The 21,435-nt window shown below is 44.2% G+C and overlaps 1 protein-coding gene across 4 annotated transcripts in view; it reads right to left on the bottom strand.

Annotated features, from left to right (window-relative positions):
• rock1 (Rho-associated, coiled-coil containing protein kinase 1) overlaps positions 1–21,435 on the bottom strand; it is a 287,505-nt gene that overhangs the window by 114,991 nt on the left and 151,079 nt on the right. For all 4 annotated transcript variants that reach the window (XM_068031728.1, XM_068031729.1, XM_068031727.1 and 1 more), the window contains 7 exons: positions 20,949–21,108; positions 17,594–17,660; positions 16,368–16,456; positions 14,827–14,875; positions 14,037–14,172; positions 9,568–9,659; positions 9,234–9,480 (listed from right to left, as the gene is read on the bottom strand). In XM_068031728.1, the coding sequence (XP_067887829.1) occupies positions 9,234–9,480; positions 9,568–9,659; positions 14,037–14,172; positions 14,827–14,875; positions 16,368–16,456; positions 17,594–17,660; positions 20,949–21,108 (840 nt within the window). The remainder of the gene's footprint in view (positions 1–9,233; positions 9,481–9,567; positions 9,660–14,036; positions 14,173–14,826; positions 14,876–16,367; positions 16,457–17,593; positions 17,661–20,948; positions 21,109–21,435) is intronic.

Raw genomic sequence — 21,435 nt, 5'->3', positions numbered from 1 at the left:
GGACAATGACCATCTTCAACAAGAGAGAATCCAACCAACTCCCCTTGATGTTCAATGGCATCACCATCGCTGAATCCCCAACCATCAACATCCTGTGAGTTACCATTGACTAGAAACTGAACTGGACCAGCCAAATAAATACTGTGGCTAAAAGAGCAGGGCAGAGGCTGGGAATTCTTCGAGTAACTCAACTCCTGACTTCCCAATGCCTGCCCACCATCTACAAGGCACAAGTCAGGAGTGTGATGGAATACACTCCACTTGCCTGCTTGATTGGCACCCCATCCACTCCCTCCACCACCAGTGCACAGTGGCAGCAGTGTGCACCATCTAAAAGATGCACTGCAGTAACTTGCCAAGCCTCTTTTGACAGCACCTCCCAAACCCACAGCCTCTACCACCTAGAAGGACAAGGGCAGCAGAAGCATAGGAACACCGCCACCTGCAAGTTGCTATCCAAGCTACACACTATACTGATTTGGAACTATATGGCCTTGCCTTCACTATCGCTGGGTTAAAAACCTGGAACTTCCTTCCTTTTAGCACTGTGGGTGTATCTACATCACATGGACTACACCATTTCAAGAATGCAGTCACCAGCACCTTCTCAAGGACAATAGGGATGCGCAACAAATACTGGCCTTGCCAGGGAGCGCAACAATTGCTGGCCTTGCCAGCAATGCTTACATCCCATGAACAAATATTTTTAAAAAATCTTTAGTGCTGAGTTTTTGTCCATTGGGAAGTGGACCTGATAAAGGTTGCATGGAAAAATAAAGGAAGGAACTTAATTTGGCTGATGGCTCAGAGTTTATACAGTAAGAAGCCGAATCATCAAATGATATCTGTCAACATTCAGTCATGGCTCAGTGGGTTTAATCCATTGAGTAATTGAGCTATAGAGACCAGAAAGATTCCATGGCAAATCCCTGGTTTGTGGTAAGTTAGCAACAATTGACCTTAGTGTTCCTTAGTTAGGGAAACATGGACAGAGTTCTCACTCCTGATCACTGCCTTGCAATTCTCATTGTAAATATGTACGTGGAAAGGATTGGACTCAGTATAATGGCCGCCATGGTAAAACAGTCTGGCAACATAGTCAAAACCCACACATAGATTAGTGAGGTGCAGGAATAGTGGAGGAAAAACGATGCAGGAGTCTATATCTTCAGTAGTGGATAGGAGGAAACAAAAGAAAATTAAGGAAAGTGATGGATTTTAATAAAAAGGTAGTTGCATTTTCTTCACCTTGATGCAGAGAAAAATGTTTAAACTGAGCACTATACTTACTTATACTAGTAACAATATGAACACAGTAAGAGCAATTCAGTATCCAATGTTTAATACGGAATTCCAGATATACATAATGTAAGCAGTTTGCATGAAGTGGTTAAAGTTGGAGATCGAAACGAGGAAATTACATATTATAATATTCACACAAGAAATTAAATATATACAGAGTAAAATAAATATTATGCTAAAAGTGCAATATTTCACTCAGAATATCTTAAGAACATTAGAAATTTCCCTGGCTGGGGAGTCTAGAACTGAGTGTCACAGTCTCAGAATAAGAGGTCAGCCATTTAGGACTGAGATGAACCTTTCATACTATAAACAGTTAAGACAATTTTTAACATGAAAAATAGAACTGCTACATCAAAAATGTCAGTTGCAAAGATTACAACAATCTGAGTGTTCAGAGGACAATAAACTACTAGAGCTTCATTCTTGCTTATGTCATCCGAATCGTCCTAAAGAGACTTTGCTGTAACGACCATGGTATTAAAACACTAGCCTAGAACTTGTGACAAGAATAACATAGAGGCCATTAGCGCTCACCGTTATATTAAAGGATATCTAACAGCAACTTGTGGAGTACGCACATGAGCAGTTAAATGCAGAAACCCAGAAGTTGCTGTCAGAAATTCTCTGCTCCTCCAAAGGGTGTGCTGTTGCAATCTTCGCCGATAGACTTGGCATTGAAATGACAGCAATGACATGAACTTGGGGTAGTTGCCAACTAGCTCAACACTAAAAACGGCTGAAAAAGTTAAGCTGGGGCATTCAGGATTGAGTGAATTATTAATGGCGTAATGAGTGTTAATTATTGCTGAACAACCTCTCTGGCTATGGAAAAATAATTTTTACCAGTGTGGATTCTCAATCCCTCCAAAGAAAATTAGTGTTGGAGATCTAAAAAGAATTAATGTTGCGGTTTTGCTTAGCTTTTCTATCTTTTTTATCTCTCTCTCTTAAGAAAGGTGCAGACATTGTAAGGAGTCTGCTTATACCATAGCCCCTCCAAACCAGTTCTTGTGCCCCAACTGCTCAAGAGCCTACCGATCAAGAATTGCCCTTTTCAGTCGTCAACATTCATGCCAACTACCACAGGGACAAGCCTCCTCATGATCAAGAATCTGCCATCATCATCATCTCTCTTCCTTTATTCCATCAACATTACCCAATTTTTAGTTTGCTTTCTTTAATCATTTGAATTTAATTTATTTTTCCTGCTTTATACTGCCTGATTTGAATTTTGCTGGGGTTAAATTTGATTGCCCTCGAAAACAAGTGAGGGGATCGCGATGCACAATTAATCCACACAATGCAGGCAGCACTAACTTTGCACTTCTTGCTGTTTTAAATGATTTCAGTGTCCAGCTAGCACTAACCTCACTGTTGACTGGCTACATACCTGAGCAAGGTGACAACATCATGCGTGGCTAGCATTACTTAAAGACAGTCTGCATTACATAAAGCTGGCCTGCAACTCTTAAGAGGGAGGTGCACTGTGGTTGAAGCAGGTGCGAGCAGGAAGTGAATCTGCCCTGTGAAACACTGAATAACAGCACAACATGGGAGAGAGAGAGAGCTCCAAGGTTTTTGGATGCCGCACTGGAAATTTTGGTGGAGGAGGTGGAATGTTGGACAGATGTCCTGTATCCAAAGGGGAGGCCTGGAGGTCCTCCAGACACTCGCTGAGAAGGCAGTGGCAGCAGATAGCCATGGAGGTCAATGCCAGGAGTCAAGCACCGAGGACCTAGATACTGTACAGCAAGAAGTTCAATGATCTCCCATTAGTGATCAAGGTCTGTGAATGCAACATTTTACCAACTGCACCATCAGCCTCAGACATTCCGCAATTCACCACATCTCCACCACTCACCTACCAACAATTTCTATCAATCAGGACTCATACACTCCACTGCACCCTCACAAACCTAGACTGCTGCAAGCCTCACATCCATATCTCTCAGCTTGCACTCACTGCCAGATCATCCAAACAGACTGCACTACATTCACTGACACACTTACTTCTCTCTTGCAAGACAAAGCGGCACACAATCGGAGGCAACAAAAACTAACTGGAGGGGGACAGGCACACCCGCAGGTCCTGACCCTATGGAGATGATGATGCTGGTCATTATTGGGACCCCACTACTGAGGCTGTGCTCAGCAGAGTTGCTAAAATCAAAAATGAACGGTATGCACATAACTAATCTTCCTTCTCACATCCCACTTGCCCATCATCCCACACTTGCTTCTAATTAACAAGCTGCAGATGGCATGCATCTCTCACTTCTCCACCCATCACTTCCCCGCACCCCCCGCCCCACCCCGACTCTTCACATCACAACCTTACCCTTATGCCTTTCAATACACAAGGTGCAACCTGGCCAAGCACTACAGAAACATCAAGGTGGCAATGATGACGTAGACGCACCATCACTCGAGTTCTCATTCACAGCCACCAGCTCAGATACTGACATAGTGTGTAATTTAGAGGATAGCACAGAGGTGGGATCTGCAGGTCGTGAGAAACTGAGGACTAGTGACCTGTAGCCAGGGCAGGGAACAAGCCTAGCACAGGTGCTAGTTTGCCAGAGGGCGAGTTCTGCTGCAAAGGACCAAGATGAGCACTTTTATGGGGAAGCTGACAGAAAAATTCTGATGGGTATCACAACAAAATGCTTGGTGCATCGGGACGCCTGCCAGAAATCCTGCGGTCAATGTCAAAGAGCACAATGGAGTCCAACTTGGTACAGGGATTTGCACAGAGCTTGATGCCCATCCTTTCCAGCATGGAAGTGGTGGTCAGCTTCATCAGCACACTCGTGGACCCAACCATGATGCAACATCTGATGGCTGATGTCTCAGTTTCCACTGCAGCACAAGCAGCTTCCCTGTGCATAACCCACGCAGACTTGTGCAGCATGCATACAATGGAGCTCATGCTCACCAGATGAAATGTGATAAAGCAGACCATTAGCATGCGAAAACAAAGCTTTGCTATCTGGACTGCTTTGGAGGAGCCCTGCAGTACTCAGCGGAGTGGGTGTCAAGAATCATGGGATCTGCTGCAGGCAGTGCACCTCTGCATCAGCATCAGACCTTGCCATCAGCTATACGGCAAACAGCTCAGGGACAGGAGGAGCATGAGGAGGAAGAGAGGAGGCAACACAGAGATTCCCTTTCAGCCACGTGGTCAGAAGATAGCGCTGGTCACCCAAGAGACACCCTTTGGTTTGTTGTGGCAGTTCAAATGCAGATGGCACAGTAGACTGCCACAGAATGAAGGCATTCTGTCTACTGCCAGATAGCAGGCATTGACCTGTATGACTCTCTGCCTGTGGCCACACACCAGCTGGATGGTGAGGAAGTGAAATCCCTTTTGGTTCTAGCATAGCCAGAGTTGGCATGTGGCACCAACAAAGTGATATGCGTGCAGTCAACTGCACCCTTCACCACGAGGAAACCTGAAATTCTAGCGAAGCCGTGTGCTTGCTGCTACGTTTCTCTCTGGCAAGAGAGAATGAAGTGTAGTTAATGCACAATGAATAGAATGCATCAACAACCACCAGTGGATGGCAATTTGCGAGATGTTGCAAATATCTCCAACTCTAGTCTGGAGAAGCCAGACGCATCAAAGTTCATCACCACTGTCACCTTGACTTCCACTGGCAACGGGTCCTTGTCCTGCTCTGAGATTACAGTTGTGGCAGATTTCAGTGAGGTTGTCCTTACTGAAGCATAGATGTCACACACACTGTTCTTCACTGAGGTTCAGGTAGAAGAATTGCACCCAGAACACTCTGGGCTGATACGACCTCCTGCTGAGAGCCGATTTCCACCGCCCACTGCCAACTTCCAACAGCTTGTTCTGCTCTGTGTGCCTTATGTTCATTTGCCAAAGTCATGCTGTATCCCAAGGGAAGTGGTTACTACTGCACACGTGTGGGAGCAACTGGTTTGTGCAGATGCCTTGAAGTCAACAAAAGCTCTTTCAGCAGCTGCCACACCACTCCCTGTCAACTTCTGAAACTTTGAACTACACAAAGTATCACACACTTGTATTCTGGCTGTTGCTTTGATGCTACATCAACCAGCAACTAACCTGTAGGCAGTTGATAATTCTTTTAAATGGAGCTAGTGGGAAGTTCTTCCTGCTGCTGAATGCAAGTTCAACTGTGCAAGGTTAAGGGCGGGTGGTAGCTGGGACACCTACTTCTTTGGGCCTCCTTATCTCGAGAGACAATGGATACGCGCCTGGAGGTGGTCAGTGGTTTGTGAAGCAGCGCCTGGAGTGGCTATAAAGGCCAATTCTGGAGTAACAGGCTCTTCCACAGGTGCTGCAGAGAAATTTGTTTGTTGGGGCTGTTGCACAGTTGGCTCTCCCCTTGCGCCTCTGTCTTTTTTCCTGCCAACTACTAAGTCTCTTCGACTCGCCACAATTTAGCCCTGTCTTTATGGCTGCCCGCCAGCTCTGGCGAATGCTGGCAACTGACTCCCACGACTTGTGATCAATGTCACACGATTTCATGTCGCGTTTGCAGACGTCTTTATAACGGAGACATGGACGGCCGGTGGGTCTGATACCAGTGGCGAGCTCGCTGTACAATGTGTCTTTGGGGATCCTGCCATCTTCCATGCGGCTCACATGGCCAAGCCATCTCAAGCGCCGCTGACTCAGTAGGGTGTATAAGCTGGGGATGTTGGCCGCTTCAAGGACTTCTGTGTTGGAGATATAGTCCTGCCACCTGATGCCAAGTATTCTCCGAAGGCAGCGAAGATGGAATGAATTGAGACGTCGCTCTTGGCTGGCATACGTTGTCCAGGCCTCGCTGCCGTAGAGCAAGGTACTGAGGACACAGGCCTGATACACTCGGACTTTTGTGTTCCGTGTCAGTGCGCCATTTTCCCACACTCTCTTGGCCAGTCTGAACATAGCAGTGGAAGCCTTACCCATGCGCTTGTTGATTTCTGCATCTAGAGACAGGTTACTGGTGATAGTTGAGCCTAGGTAGGTGAACTCTTGAACCACTTCCAGAGCGTGGTCGCCAATATTGATGGATGGAGCATTTCTGACATCCTGCCCCATGATGTTCGTTTTCTTGAGGCTGATGGTTAGGCCAAATTCATTGCAGGCAGACGCAAACCTGTCGATGAGACTCTGCAGGCATTCTTCAGTGTGAGATGTTAAAGCAGCATCGTCAGCAAAGAGGAGTTCTCTGATGAGGACTTTCCGTACTTTGGACTTCGCTCTTAGACGGGCAAGGTTGAACAACCTGCCCCCTGATCTTGTGTGGAGGAAAATTCCTTCTTCAGAGGATTTGAACGCATGTGAAAGCAGCAGGGAGAAGAAAATCCCAAAAAGTGTGGGTGCGAGAACACAGCCCTGTTTCACACCACTCAGGATAGGAAAGGGCTCTGATGAGGAGCCACCATGTTGAATTGTGCCTTTCATATTGTCATGGAATGAGGTGATGATACTTAGTAGCTTTGGTGGACATCCGATCTTTTCTAGTAGTCTGAAGAGACCACGTCTGCTGACGAGGTCAAAGGCTTTGGTGAGATCAATGAAAGCAATGTAGAGGGGCATCTGCTGTTCACGGCATTTCTCCTGTATCTGACGAAGGGAGAACAGCATGTCAATAGTCGATCTCTCTGCACGAAAGCCACACTGTGCCTCAGGGTAGACGCGCTCGGCCAGCTTCTGGAGCCTGTTCAGAGCGACTCGAGCAAAGACTTTCCCCACTATGCTGAGCAGGGAGATTCCACGGTAGTTGTTGCAGTCACCGCGGTCACCTTTGTTTTTATAGAGGGTGATGATGTTGGCATCGCGCATGTCCTGGGGTACTGCTCCCTCGTCCCAGCACAGGCATAGCAGTTCATGTAGTGCTGAGAGTATAGCAGGCTTGGCACTCTTGATTATTTCAGGGGTAATGCTGTCCTTCCCAGGGGCTTTTCCGCTGGCTAGGGAATCAATGGCATCACTGAGTTCCGATTTGGTTGGCTGTATGTCCAGCTCATCCATGACTGGTAGAGGCTGGGCTGCATTGAGGGCAGTCTCAGTGACAGCATTCTCCCTGGAGTACAGTTCTAGGTAGTGCTCAACCCAGCGGTCCATCTGTTTGCGTTGGTCAGTGATTATGTCCCCCGATTTAGATTTGAGGGGGGTGATCTTCTTGATGGTTGGCCCAAGAGCTCTCTTCATGCCATCATACATTCCTCTGATGTTTCCGGTGTCTGAGGCCAGCTGAATATGACTGCATAGGTGTTGCCAGTAGTCGTTTGCGCAACGCCTAGCTGTTCTTTGTGCAGTACTTCTGGCTGCTTTAAGTGCTGCGGATGTTAAATCGCTGGGGGCTTTCTTGTAGTTCAAAAGTGCAATGCGCTTAGCGGCTATGACAGGTTCCAGCTCTTCATTATGAGATTGAAACCAGTCTGCATTTCTCTTCGCACTTTTGCCGTAGGTGGTCAAAGCTGACTCATAGATGGCGTCTCTGATGTGGGCCCACTTGGTCTCAGCATCCCCTGTGGGAGTGTTTTGAAGGGCTGTTACAAGTGAATTTAGAAATTTTTGTAACAGCTGTGGGTGAGAAATTCTGCTCGTGTTGATGCGCGGGTGGCCCTTCTGCTTGGAATGATGCAACTTCTTTGGTCTGAGTCTAACCTTGCTGCACACCAGGGAGTGGTCGGTGTCGCAGTCCGCACTGTGGAAGCTGCGTGTGATTTGAACACTGTTTAAGGCGGCTCGCCTTGTGACAATGAGGTCTAGCTGGTGCCAACGACGTGATCTTGGGTGCCTCCATGAAACCTGGTGACAGGGTTTAGTGTGAAAGAACGAGTTGGTGATGCAGAGGTTATGATAGGTACACAACTCAAGCAGTCTCTGCCCGTTCTCATTCATCCTTCCAACGCCATAGCGCCCAAGGCAGGAGGGCCATGAGTCATGGTCGGCCCCAACCCTGGCATTAAAGTCCCCCAGCAGGAATAGGTGTTCGGTGTTGGGGATGCTGCTAATGATGTTATGGAGTTGTTCATAGAACTGGTCTTTAGCTTCAGGTGCGGAACAGAGTGTTGGAGCATAGATGCTGAGTAGGTGTACTGGACCAGAGGTGGTGAGCAGTCGGATGGACAGTATGCGTTCCGAGCCATTTGAGGGAGGCTCTATCATGCTGAGCAAGGAGTTTCTGATGGCGAAGCCCACTCCATGCTGTCTTGGTTCTTCAGGATCCCTGCCCTGCCAGAAGAAGGTGTAGTCTTGCTCTGCTAGAGAGCCACTCGCGGGGAGCTGGGACACCACTGCCATTAAATCAGCAGGCACATCATGATCTGCCTGCTCTACGTCCAGCAGCCATTCACCGCGCACATGCCAACACCCTCACCACTATGGCATCTGGCGCAACTTGCCTCAAAAATGTGCGTGCGCTGCAGGCACTACTTTGGTCCCCAAACAGCACCTGCAGCACCCAAACAACAGGCGCTACAGATCCTAATTTTGCACCATGTGTGCAGTGAGGATTCTTCAATCTGAATGAACAGCCCTGCTGTTGCTTTACTGTTCACAGATGCCACATATCGCCTGCAGAAGGCACCTCATTAAAACATTTGGTGTAGGCGAGGAAACTCCACTGACAAAGCCTGTGAAAAGTGCATGGGCAGCTGCCAACAAGGTGAATGACGAGTGACGTTCCTTTGCCACTGAGCACAAAATTCAGGCCAATGACTTCCATGGAGGCCATAGTACCATAAAGGACCAACACCACTTCATTGAGTTCCTCAGTGCCAACATAGGGTGGTGCTGATCAGACAATAATTCTTCTGGCGAGGGGAGGGAAACCTGAGGAAGGGGAGACAAATTTTCCCACTTGCCTGCAAGAAGGAAATAGTCCAAAGATCACAAATAACAACACATCCCTAACAAATATCAATTTTCAAATGCCTCTTACCTTGCAAATCACTGATCATTTCTGAACCACGGCTACGAACCCGTCTCTCGGTATCCAAAGCAGATTGTTGTTGGATAATATCCTTTTCCAGCTGTAGCTTGGTATTCTCTAAAACTCGGTTTCTCTCCTGCAGTTCACTATTTACAGTCTCTAACTGGCTCATGGTCTTTGTTAATTCAGTTTGGTTCCTCCGTAACCTTGCTGCTGTGTCCGATTCAGATCGCAGCAAAGCATTCGCTTCTTCTAACTATTGACAAACAACATTATTACATTTTGCAGGCACACCTTACTTTTTTGATTTTGAAAAACTTCAGCATATGGGTTTTGGACTTACTTGTTTTTGTAACTGCACTATTTTTTCATTTGAAATATGAGAATTCTGGCTCATTTTCTTCAAGTCCTCAATATGCTCCTTTAGTGTAGATACTACAGAAAAAACAGTGAACAATCAAAAGTTACAGCTACATAATCAATGAAATGTAAATTATTGTGCAAAGGATTTGCTACTAAAAATTTCTAACAGGCACAAATTTCAAGAAAATATCTAACAAGACATTTTGGACACAATAGGCCAAATGGCCTCCTTCTGTGCAATATGATTTTAATCAGCAAACATGAAGAAGCAAAAACCAACAGTGTGCCATGGGGACACTGGTATTACAACAACAACTTATATTTATATAGAGTCTTTAACATAATAAAACATCCCAAGGTTTTTTTTACAGGAGTTTTATAAAGGAAAATCTGATATTGAGCCAGATTAGGGCAGGTGGGCAAAAGCTTTGTCAAAGAGGTAGGTTTTAAGGAGTGTTTTAAAGGAGGAAAGAGGAGTAGAGTTTCAGAGATGTTTAGGGAGGGAATTCCAGAGCTTAGGGTCTTGACAGCTGATGGCACAGTGACCAATGGTGGAGCAATTAAAAATCGGTGATGAGCAAGAGGCCAGAATTGGAGGATCACAGATATCTCGGAGGGTGGTGGGGCTAGAGGAGATTAGAGGTAGTGAAGTGCGAGGCCAAGGAGGGACTTGAAAATAGGGATGAGAATTTTAAAATCAAGGCATTGCTTAACCAGGAGCCAATGTAGGTCAGCAAGCACAGGGGTGATGGGTGAACAGGACTTGGTGCGAGTAAGGATGAGGGCAGTTGAATTTCAGATGACCTCAAGTTTATGGAGGGTAAAATGTGGGAGGCCTGTCAGGAGTGCATTGGAATAGTCAAGTCTAAAGGTAACAAAGTCATGAATGAGAATTTCAGCAGCAGATGAGCTGAGGCAGGGGCCGAGTTGGGCAATGTTATGGAGGTGCAAACATGTGGTCTTAGTGAGGGTGTGAATATGTGGTGGAGAGTTCTTCTTGGGGTCAAATATGACTCCAATGTTGCGATGTTATGTTTAGCGTCAGATAGTTGCCAGGGAGAGGGCAGAACTGGTAGTTAGGGAACAGAGTCTGTATCTGGGACTGAAGAAAATGGCTTCAGTGTTTCCAATATTTAAATAGAGGAAATTTCTGCTCATCCAGAACTAGATGTTGTACCTCTAGTCTGATAATTTAGCATCAGTGGAGGGGGTCAAAAGAGGTGGTGGTGAGGTAGAGCTGGATGCCATCAGCATACATGTGAAAAATGACGCTGTGTTTTTGCATGATGTAGTTAAGGGGCAACATTTAGATGAGAAATATGAGAGGGGCAAGGATAGATTCCTTGGGGGACATCAGAGGTAACCATGTGGGAGCAGGAGGAGAAGCCATTGCAGGTGATAGTCGCACTAGGATTAGATCGATAAGATTGGAACCCGATGAGTGCAGTCCTATCGGGTGACGGAGCGGGCTCGAAAGGCTGAACGGCCTACTCCTGCTCCTAATTCTTGTATTCACCCAGCTGATGACAGTGGAGAGGCGTTGCAGGAGGATGTGTGGTTAACCGTGTCAAAGGCTGCAGACAAGTCAAGAACGAGGAGGGATATTTCACTTTTGTCACAGTCACATAGGATGTCATTTGTGACTTGGAAACGAGCGATTCTGGTACTATGGCAGGGGCAGAAACCCGATTGAAGGGATTCAAACATGGAATTCTGGCAAAGATGGGCACGGATTTGGGAGGCAACAACATGTTCAAGGACTTTGGAGAGGAAAGGGAACTTAGAGATGGGACAGTCATTTGCCAGGACAGGGGTGCTGAAGGTTTTTTCTTGAGGTCAGGGGTGCTGAGGCCTTTTTCTTGAGGAGACGTCTGATGATGACAGATTTAAAGGAGAGGGGCATAGTAGCTGAAGAGGACCATTAACAATATCAGTTAACATGGGAGCCAGAAAAGGGAGTTGGGCCAACAGCAGTTTAGTGGGAATAGGGTTGAGGGAGCAGGAGGTGGTCTCGTGGACAAGATGAGCTTGGAGAGCCAATGAGGGGAGACATGTGAGAAACTAGAACAGTGCAAATTCAGGGCTGGGGCAGGATCACTTAAGTCGCCACTCGTACTGTGCAAGTACAGACAATGAGTGCTAGTATGCTATTCAACCATTTGGGAGCAATGCAAAACCATTACCTGCATTTATACATCACCTTTAACATAGTAAAACATCCCACGGTGCTTCACAGGAGCATTATCAAACAAAATTCAAAACCGAGCTACATAAAGAAATATCAGGACAGGTGAGGTAAGTTTTAAAGAGCGTCTTAAAGCAGAACAGAGAAGACAGAAGTAGAGAGGTGGAGAGGTTTAGGGTGGGAATTCCAGAATTTAGGACCTAGGCAGCTGAAGGCACGGCCACCAATGGTGGAACAATTCAAGTCATGGATGCGCAAGAAGCCAGAATTGGAGGAGCGCAGAGATCACAGAGGTAAGGAGGGGCAAGGCCATGGAGGGATTTGAAAACAAGGATGAGAGCTTTACAATTCAGGCGTTGCCAGACAGGGAGCCATTGTTGCTCAGTGAGCACAGGGGTGATGGGTGACCGGAACTTGGTGCGAGTTAGGTTATGGGTAGCAGAGTTAGGGATGAGCTCAGGGGGAATAGTCACAACCAAATCCTATCCTGCCTTAACAGATGTCCACACATTCGCATTTTACAGCGGGAGTTATTGAATAACATTTAAGAGTAAAAGTGCATTAACCTCTTTTTTTCCCTGGCCCAACTGTTGTGTAATAGAAATTTCTGGCTCGCCATGATGTGGCTACAGTGACACCATTTTAGCCACATGTACTAATTTTAGTAGAAAATGCTTTGCATAAAGTCACAAATTACAGGTAAATATACTTGATGTGCAAATCCACTTGCAAACATCTACCACCATTCAGAAATAAAGTACTTATGAAGAAACAAAATGTGCGCTTGTTGGTAAAATGGTAGGACAAAAAGTAGAATGTAAGTACGTTAAGTATATTTACCTGTAATTTGTGACTGTATGCAAGGCATTTTCTACTAAAATCAGTGCATGTGGCTAAAATGGTACACGTGCATATACCTTGTAAATATGAGCATCAAGATCACATGACTAACGATAGTGTTATCGCATTACTTACTAATCAGAATTAGCCACATCTAGATCCCCAATTACCTAAATGTGGCTAGTGGTTAATATATTGGACAATACTGCCCTAGCCCAAGACTAGTAAAGTCTTTTTTTGGTGATTCGTGTATCTGTATCCCCAGAACCTTCTGTTACTGTACCTCATTTGGACATTTAATGTCAAAGAAGCATACGGTCTCCTTATTCTTCCTAACAAACTGTACTACCTTACTCTTGTATATATTGCACTTCATTTGCTAATTATGTGCCCATTCCGCAAGTTTATTAATGCTTTCCTGTATCTTGCCGAAGTCCTGCTCTGCACTAACTACACCCCTCAATTTGTCATCTGCAAATTTTGAAATTGTAGTTCTGAATCCAGAGTCCAAATTGCTTTTGTAAATGGCGAACAACAGTGGTCCCAATTAACTGACACAGATTTCATTGCTTTCGCTGGGAGTTTTAAAAAATAGAAACACAAACATAATGGTTTTTATTAACCAAATCATTAAAAGGGATAAAACAGAAAGTGCTGGAAACACACAGAGTTGAAAGGTCACAGATCTGAAACGTTAACTCTGTTTCTCTCTCTACAGATGCTGCCAGACCTGCTGTGTTTCCAGCGCTTTCTGTTTTATCCCTTTTAATGATTTGGTAGTATTAGTACGCTCCTAATGCTGTGATTCCTTTAACGACTAAAATAAAAGCAAAATGCTGCGGATGTTGGAAATCTGAAATAAAAACAGAAAGTGCTGGAAACATGCAGAGTTGAAAGGTCACAGATCTGAAACGTTAACTCTGTTTCTCTCTCTACAGATGCTGCCAGACCTGCTGGGTTTCCAGCGCTTTCTGTTTTTATTTCAGATTTCCAACATCTGCAGTATTTTGCTTTTATTTTAGTCATTAAAGAAATCACAGCATTAGGAGTGTACTAATACTACTACTGGCAAAGAATCATTTCTTCTGATTTCTAGCACTAAATCCTGTCCTTTTCATGGATCTTCTCTACTACCGATTTGAAGGTAGGATACCCAAAATTCCACCAGTGTCATAGAATAACTTCTTCCTACTTATATTCAAATGTCCTTGGGAAGTACTCTAGCATTTCATATGTTTTGTTTTAAATTGTCATGATTAATTTATTAAATAGGCACAGATAAAGAATATGTTATCATATATGCCAGTGCACAAAATTATCCACTGTATAGTTTGATGACCAAGTTTGCACTAAACAAAGCACTAACATTTTAGAAACATACAAACATAGGTATCACCATGCAAGTATGTAGCCATCTAGCTCACCCTCATTTTCTAAATTGCGCCTCTTTTCAGCCTCTTGTTCCAATTTCCTTTGGTATTCATTGATCTTGTGCTGTAGCATAACTTTTTCCTTTTCCAGCTGAGACACATTAACCTCTAAACTTTTTCGTACATTGCCCTACAGAAAAAGCCAAAACATACAAAATTTCAAATGGTGAGCAAAATTTTAAAAAATCAAATTGATGAATCTGAATACATTAAAAATATCACATTCAATAAGTTGCCATGATATTTTCTGAGTGCGAGTATGTCTCAATCTGAAAGCTTAAAATTTGTATGCCAGTTTCTAATGATATTGGTGATGCAAGACAGATTTATGAAAATTCTTTAACATAAAACCAAATACAGATAAACTATAAAGCCCTATATTATGTGAATTTAAAAATATTCCAATTTTAAAGTAATCACATTTTGGGGTGACATACTTTGTAAAAAGGACAAGAACCCACATTTTGTTGCTTATGGTAAACAAATCCAAACTACAGCAAATATTTCTAAAACTCAGTATTTTTACATTTTGGATGCTACAGCTTTAAATGAATAACTGCACGCTTCATATTTATGGTATTACACTGATGAAAAGTTCTGATAACCTGTAATAAACTTAATGGAAAACTCAAAATACATCACATTTTAAAATATTCAATTTTCTAGAAGGACTATTTTCACATTTTATGAACTGGACATGTTCTATACTCATGTGAACTTAACAGCAATACTTGTGTAGGAAACAGAACAAATTATAAACAAATCTGAATACAAAGCAAATCACCTCATCATCCAGTTCCTTTGCTATTTTCTCTAACTTTGTGTTTGCCGACCTAGAAACAAAACCATGAAACACTTTCATAAGAAAAATGAATAGAAAACACATCGGGCTGAATTTAATGGCAACGGTGGTAGCCCCAATAGCAGGCTGAAAAGCCGGGTGTAACTCCCACCTGGCTGTTTCCAGAAGCCCCGATGCAATAATATGCACTTCAACCAATTAACTGCCAGGAGTCAGGGCTCCCATCCGTTTCAAGGTGGAGATCCGGCCTCCAAGAGTTGCCAACCAATCAGAGGGGCCAAGAACAGCCACAACGAAGGAGGTCCCGGAATAGAGGCAAGTGTGTGGGGTTTGCTGGGCCCAGTCAGGCAGGTCCAGCAAAGTGGGTGTCAATGTTCTGAGAAGGGGGAGGGGCCGGGATTTCAAAGGGGGAGGCCCTTTGTGGGCCACAGAGGCCGGAATTTTATGTTGTAGCAGTGGTCCCACCCACCGGCGAAAAAGTTGGGCTGGTGAGCACACCTCCACCGGGCTGGGAAGCCACACTGCAATTTTATGTGACCCAGGCCATTAATTGGCCTTAAATGCCCCACTGAGGTGGCCATTGCTGGGACTGCACTCTGCCAGGGCCAGCAACAATGGAGAAGGCCCCGGAAAAGGTAAGGGGGAATTGGGCCTTGCCAGGTACAATCGGCTGCGCCCCAACAAGGCAGAGGTGGGGGTGGGGTTCGATCAGGGGGGCGAGGGGGAGGTGTTTCAGTGGGGGGAGGGGCCGGGGGGTCCTCCATGGTACCCGATCAGGAGTACCCCCCACCTTCAAAGAGGCTGCCAAGTATTACTGGGTGGCTGAGGTGTCTATCCACTGCTGGTAATAAAAGACTGGCGGTGGGAGGATCCCCTTAAGTGGCAATTAATTGGCCACCTAAGGGCCTCAATTGGCCTGGGGCAGGCGGAGTGTTTGCCATCTCTCCTGCCGCTGTTAAAATAGCAGAAGGGCGGGTAGGCAACAGGAAACAGCTTCCCCACCAATCGCTGCCCCCAGAGGGCTTTTAAAATTCTGTCCAGAGTTCCCGATCAGCGAGGCCATTCCTGGGGCAGAGGCCCCCCTCACCACACCACCCCACCCCTCCCCCCCAACTCCCCCGCTACCCCCACCAACTCCAGTAAAATATCAGTGGCGGTTGGGAGTGGCCCTTGATTTGCCACTTAAGGACTCAGTTGGCCTCTGGACAGGAAGGACAGCCTTGACCTGCCCCGCTGCTGATAAAATTGCATGGCGTCGGGCACTACGCTCCCTGATTTCCGTTGCCATTTTATGGCTTCCCCCCCTCCCAGCCCGTCCCTAGAGGACTAGTAAAACAACCCATAGTGTGCACAGATTCTTACCTAACACCCTTCACGAAAACACCCTTGGCCATACCGCAGTTTCAAACATGACATGCATTGATGTTCATAATGTGATTTTTGTGCTACACTCCAAAAGCAGATTTACAGAAAGAGGTGGGGATCCCAACAGATTAAAAATGGACAGGTTGAGAGAGTCTTACCTGGATTTTTGTTCCCATTCATCCTTCAATTGTATTTCATTATGTAATTTCTCTTCAAGTTCATAAATTGCCTTTTTCAAATTTTCAACCTTAAAAGCAAGATAGCTAAGGTGAAGTACTCATTAATTAAGCTATTTTCTTCAAAATTTCTAAGATTGAATATCAAACAGAAAGAAACAGAAATACATAACTTTGAATTTTAAATCACAAACATTAAGTACAGATGAGTGAAGCCAACCTTTCATAGACAGCTATAGCCCCTCCATCTTAACAGTTAACTGACACTCGAATGATTCTCGTGAGGTTGCCTTCAGTACACTACCGAGATGCCCTTCCTATCATCATAGCCAAATTTGACAGCATTGCTACCTAATATATATGGACACACACATATCCAGTAGGGATTACTGGATAGTGATCATCAGCAAACATCCGGGCAATTTCCTCCTCCTAAACCAGGATTAATATCACAACTGTAGTGTTCTTACTGCTGTTTGGATGAAATCAGCAGTGCGTCAAACCACAACTAGGATATTCTGGTCCATATGGCTTAAGTACTCGGTGGATAGTGGATATACATATTGAGCCAATTCATGCTCAATACAATATGGAAGCCATTTTACTTTACCTCTTTACACAATTTGTAAAGCCCTTCTTATTTTAAAAACCTCTTGGTTTTCTCTGCTCCAGTAGAAATAGTCCCAAGTCTCTTTTCATAGATATTGTTTCTTATCCCTGGGCTATACGCTCTCTGTAACAATTTTATTCTTGCAGAAGCCTTTAATATTATATTTTTGATTATCTGCTAGCTTTATTATTATTTTCTTTTAACTCTTCTAAACTCCATTTTTACATCCCCACTTAATTCCTCTTTTTATATTATATACCTTCCCTTTTAAACATCATTAGCCTGCATGACAACGCTCTAGTCTGGCTTTGAAAAGTTTGTAAAACCACCTGAAAGAAAATCCTGAAATGAGCTTTCGAGAAGATGCTGTTCCTCACACTATTGCCTCCACTCCTCACCAAAAACACAGATTATTTATTCATAAGAAATAGTTTGAGACTGGAGCTCATGCTTTAGTAACAAACCATTTACAAAAAAGCAGTTTGTCTTCTGGACTGCAGACAGAACGATGCAACTGGGATGGCTGCATGAACAATTATGATTTTTTTTTACACTATTCAAATATCAATATCTGAAAGCAAAAACATAAAATCCTTACTTGACTATTGTCTACGGTGGAACTAGCTCTACAGTCACTGGTTCGTTTAGTGGTACCAGATGAGTTCCTATAAAAAGGAAATTACAAGAATGCAGAATTTATGGAAGCATTTCCCATCCATCTCAGTAAAATTTTACGTTAGAACAGTTAATACTGAAAATCAAATTAAACCTGGCTAGCTTAGTGCCGAGAAACTGCAGTTTATAACAATTTTAAATGACACCTTGAGGAAGTACCAAGTTAACCTGATGACAATAAGTTTGGCTTATTTGCCATAAAATAACAAATGAGAGAATGCATCCATGCATGATATAAATTTGAAAAGGCCAGAATATAAAAATGCAAAAAGGCATAGGATGTTTAGAATAATATGGGAAAGTATGGAAGTAGTCATATAATGTAAGGATTAACACACAACTTACATTTATAACACATCAACATAGAAAACATCCCAGGAAGCCGAGAAGAGTAAAAGAAATAGAGGAGGTGAGCTAAATCTTGATTTAAAAGATGGGTTTTGAATAAGCTTTTAAAAAGAGAGAAGCAGGAAGATCTAAGGTGGGATTTGCACAGATAAAGGGGAAAATTTGTTATGGCATGCTTTTTCACAATCCAATTTGGCTTGCTTGCCTCACTGGAGCACTCCACGGCACTCTTTGTTGGTGACTATTTATTTGGCCATATCCACTGCAGGAAAACTGAAGCAGGCTCAGTGCAGTCCAATTTCAGAAAGGAGTTCAAAGAGAGGCTCTAGGCCCCAGGCCCCTCTAGTATATGTAAGTGGTCCAGGGCTTTTTTCAGGCAGCCACCAGGGACGTCTGAAAAACTGCCCAACCTAACATGGTGCCAGACATATTTCAGGCATCTTTGGAACACAGGACGTACCACAGCAGAAAAAGCCAGAATCAGAAGAGGACGAAGGAGGGGATTTGAGTCTGTAGAAGGTTGTGGAACTGGGTGGGGTGGTGGGGGGGCGTTGAGGCTATGAAAGTGTCCGTGGCTGAGAATTTTAAAATGCAATGCAGAGGGACAGAGTGGCAGTATGGGCTAGCAATGATGGGTTGCTAGGCCAAGGAAATAGTGTGGAACAAGAGTGGTATGAGTTTGGAAGTGTTGGACATCAGAACACTGCTGGAGAAATAAAGTCAACAGGTGATAAAAGTGTGGTGTCAGTAGCCATGAGGGTGAGGTGAGGGCAGCTTCAAAGGCACAAATATGTAATGTTGGTGATTTACAGCTTGCAGTTTTAAGCTCAAATTTGAATCAAAAAGAAGATTGATGCAGTGCATTGTGGGATAGGAGGGGGGCCAGGTGGAGTTAATGGCAAGGGAACAGAATCTTTAGCAGGAGTCCAAAAATGATAGCTTTAGCCTACCTGATATTCAATAGGAGGAAATTCTGACATACATGACTTAATAACAGTCTGACAGAAATTCATGGGATCAAAAAAAATGGAGGAGAGATAAGAGTTCAAAAGTGGAAACCATGGATGATGTCACCAAGGGATACTTAATGAAGAGGAGGAAGGGGCCAAGCATTAATCCCTGAAGTACATTGGCTGTGACTATGAGAGCAGAAGGAGAAATCATTGCTGGGAATATCTTGGCTGCTTTGGAACAGATGGGAGTAGAACCATGCAAAGCAGTCCGACAGAGTTGGATCATGGAGAGCATTCAAGGAAGACAGCACAATCACCATGTTGATGGGATAATGTGTTGTCGCGTAACCATATATAATATTGTTCATGACTTTCTGACCAAGGTGATTTTGGTGCCATCAACAAGGCAGAAACTGGACTGAAGGAATTAAGAGTAGAACCATAAGAATCAGAGAAAAATTATGACAGAGGGAGGCCATTCGGTCCATCGTGTATGTGCCGGTTAACTAAGAGCTACCCAGCCTAATCCCACCTTCCTGCACTGGGTTCATAGCCATGCTTGATAAGGCTCTTCAAGTAGACACCCAAGTACTTTTTAAATTTAGTGTGAGTTTCTGCCTCTATCACTCTTTCAGGCATTGAGCTCCAGGGCCCTACCATTCTCTGGGTGAAAAAATGTTTCCTCACCTCCCCGCTATCTAATCCTTTTAACCAATTACTTTCAATCTATGCGCCCTGGTTGTTGACCACTCTGCTTAGGTAAACAGTTTGCCTCCATTTACTCTATCTAGGCTTCTCATAATTTTATAATCTTTTAAGAATGGTTAAGTGCATAGCTGGCAGGGGACAATGTGCTCAAGAAACTTAGTGAGCAAAGGGACGCGATAAATGAGCAGACAGTTAGAGACATGATGGACTAGGATTTTTTTTTTTGAAGAGGATGATGACTGCAGTTTTGCAAGGCAGGGGAATAACTGCCTGAGCAAAAGTAGTAAGTAACAGTATTGGTGAGGATAGGGACAGGAAACATATATAAGTGGTCAGGAGTCAGGTGGGAAGAAATCAAAGCTGGGTTGCATGGCTAGACAATATTAAAATGGACTGGCAATGGGGAGATGTTAGAGCAGCAGAACATCGTAGCTAGGATGAATTAGGGCTGGATGGTGGTCAGGGATGGGTAAGGAACCTGGACAGATCATCTTAATCTTTGTTAAAGAAATTCACAAGCTTTTTGCACTTGTTGTTAGAAGTGAAATGAAAGTTGTGGAACAAGAGGATTTGAGATAATTTTTCATAAAGAACTGTGGATTACCCATATTCCCCAGAATGATCAGTGTATTAGGAAGATTTAGCCAAAAGGAAGGCATGAGAACAGTTGAAATACTTGATCTAGATCAGCAGTAAATAGGCGTCAGATGCACTCAAGTCTGCAGTCCTGACGACTCTGGATGCCAAGATGGGAATTATATCTGTGGAGAAGTGGAGATGAGACTCGGTGGCGCAAGGGTGCAAAGGTAGAAGTAAGACAACTCCTGAGCCTGTTAACAGCAGTAGTGTCATGAAAGGTGCTGCTAAGGAGTGCGTTGCGGAGGTGGGGGTTGGAAGAAGTTGTTTTTCTGGAAGTGGAGGTAGGCACTGAGATGGAGGAGATGGAGCCATGTCAATGATCAAGTTTTCAGAAGTGGAAAGACTACAAGATGAAACGGTCAAGGTGTAGCTGGGTATTTGGCTACAGGAAATTATGACATAGGTGAGGTTAGGTGAGGACAGAAGGCACAAAAGTCAGAGGAGTGGGAGCACAGGGAATTTAGGTGGAAGTCTGTCCGTGAAAATAAGTAGTTGTTCATTTAGGGCTTTGTATTTCTTTTTTTAGGAAGTTCATGCTCCGTTATTAATGGAGTGATGCGTTACTGTTTCAGAGAGCTTTGCTTATTTTTTTAAAGCAAGATGACTGCAAGTCAACTTAACTGTACTCACTGATAATCTCTGTAGTATGTGAAGCCTACAAAAGGTAACTGGTTGCCAACAAAGGCCTTTGGTATAGGAAATGTTTCTTCCTCGCCCTTATCTTCTTCCAGATCATCAAAATTGCTAGTGTCGATGTCACTACTTAGCTCAGGCACAACCGGTGCAGAAACTATAACGAAACAGAGACTTGAATTCATTGTACTGAACACTGGAACATAAGATAAGAATATCATTCAGTGCCTCGAGCCTGACCTGCTATTCCATTAGAACATGGCTGATACGTAGCTGCCTATGCTCTTTTAACATGCTTGCCTAACAAAATTCTACCTATCTCACTCTGGAAAATTTAAAATGACCCAACATCCACAAGATTTTGAGGAGAAGATTCCAGCTTTCTATTATCCCTTGTGTGGAAAAAGTGCTTCCTGTTTTCAGTCCCAAATGGCTTAGCTCTAATTTTATTATTCCCTTGTTCTGGATTTCCCAACCAAGGGAA

The sequence above is a fragment of the Heterodontus francisci genome, chromosome 5 (assembly GCF_036365525.1).
Source record: "Heterodontus francisci isolate sHetFra1 chromosome 5, sHetFra1.hap1, whole genome shotgun sequence".
NCBI classification, from domain to species: domain Eukaryota; kingdom Metazoa; phylum Chordata; class Chondrichthyes; order Heterodontiformes; family Heterodontidae; genus Heterodontus; species Heterodontus francisci.
Note: the sequence above shows the minus strand (reverse complement) of the source record. Positions and strands in the feature narration are given on the sequence as shown.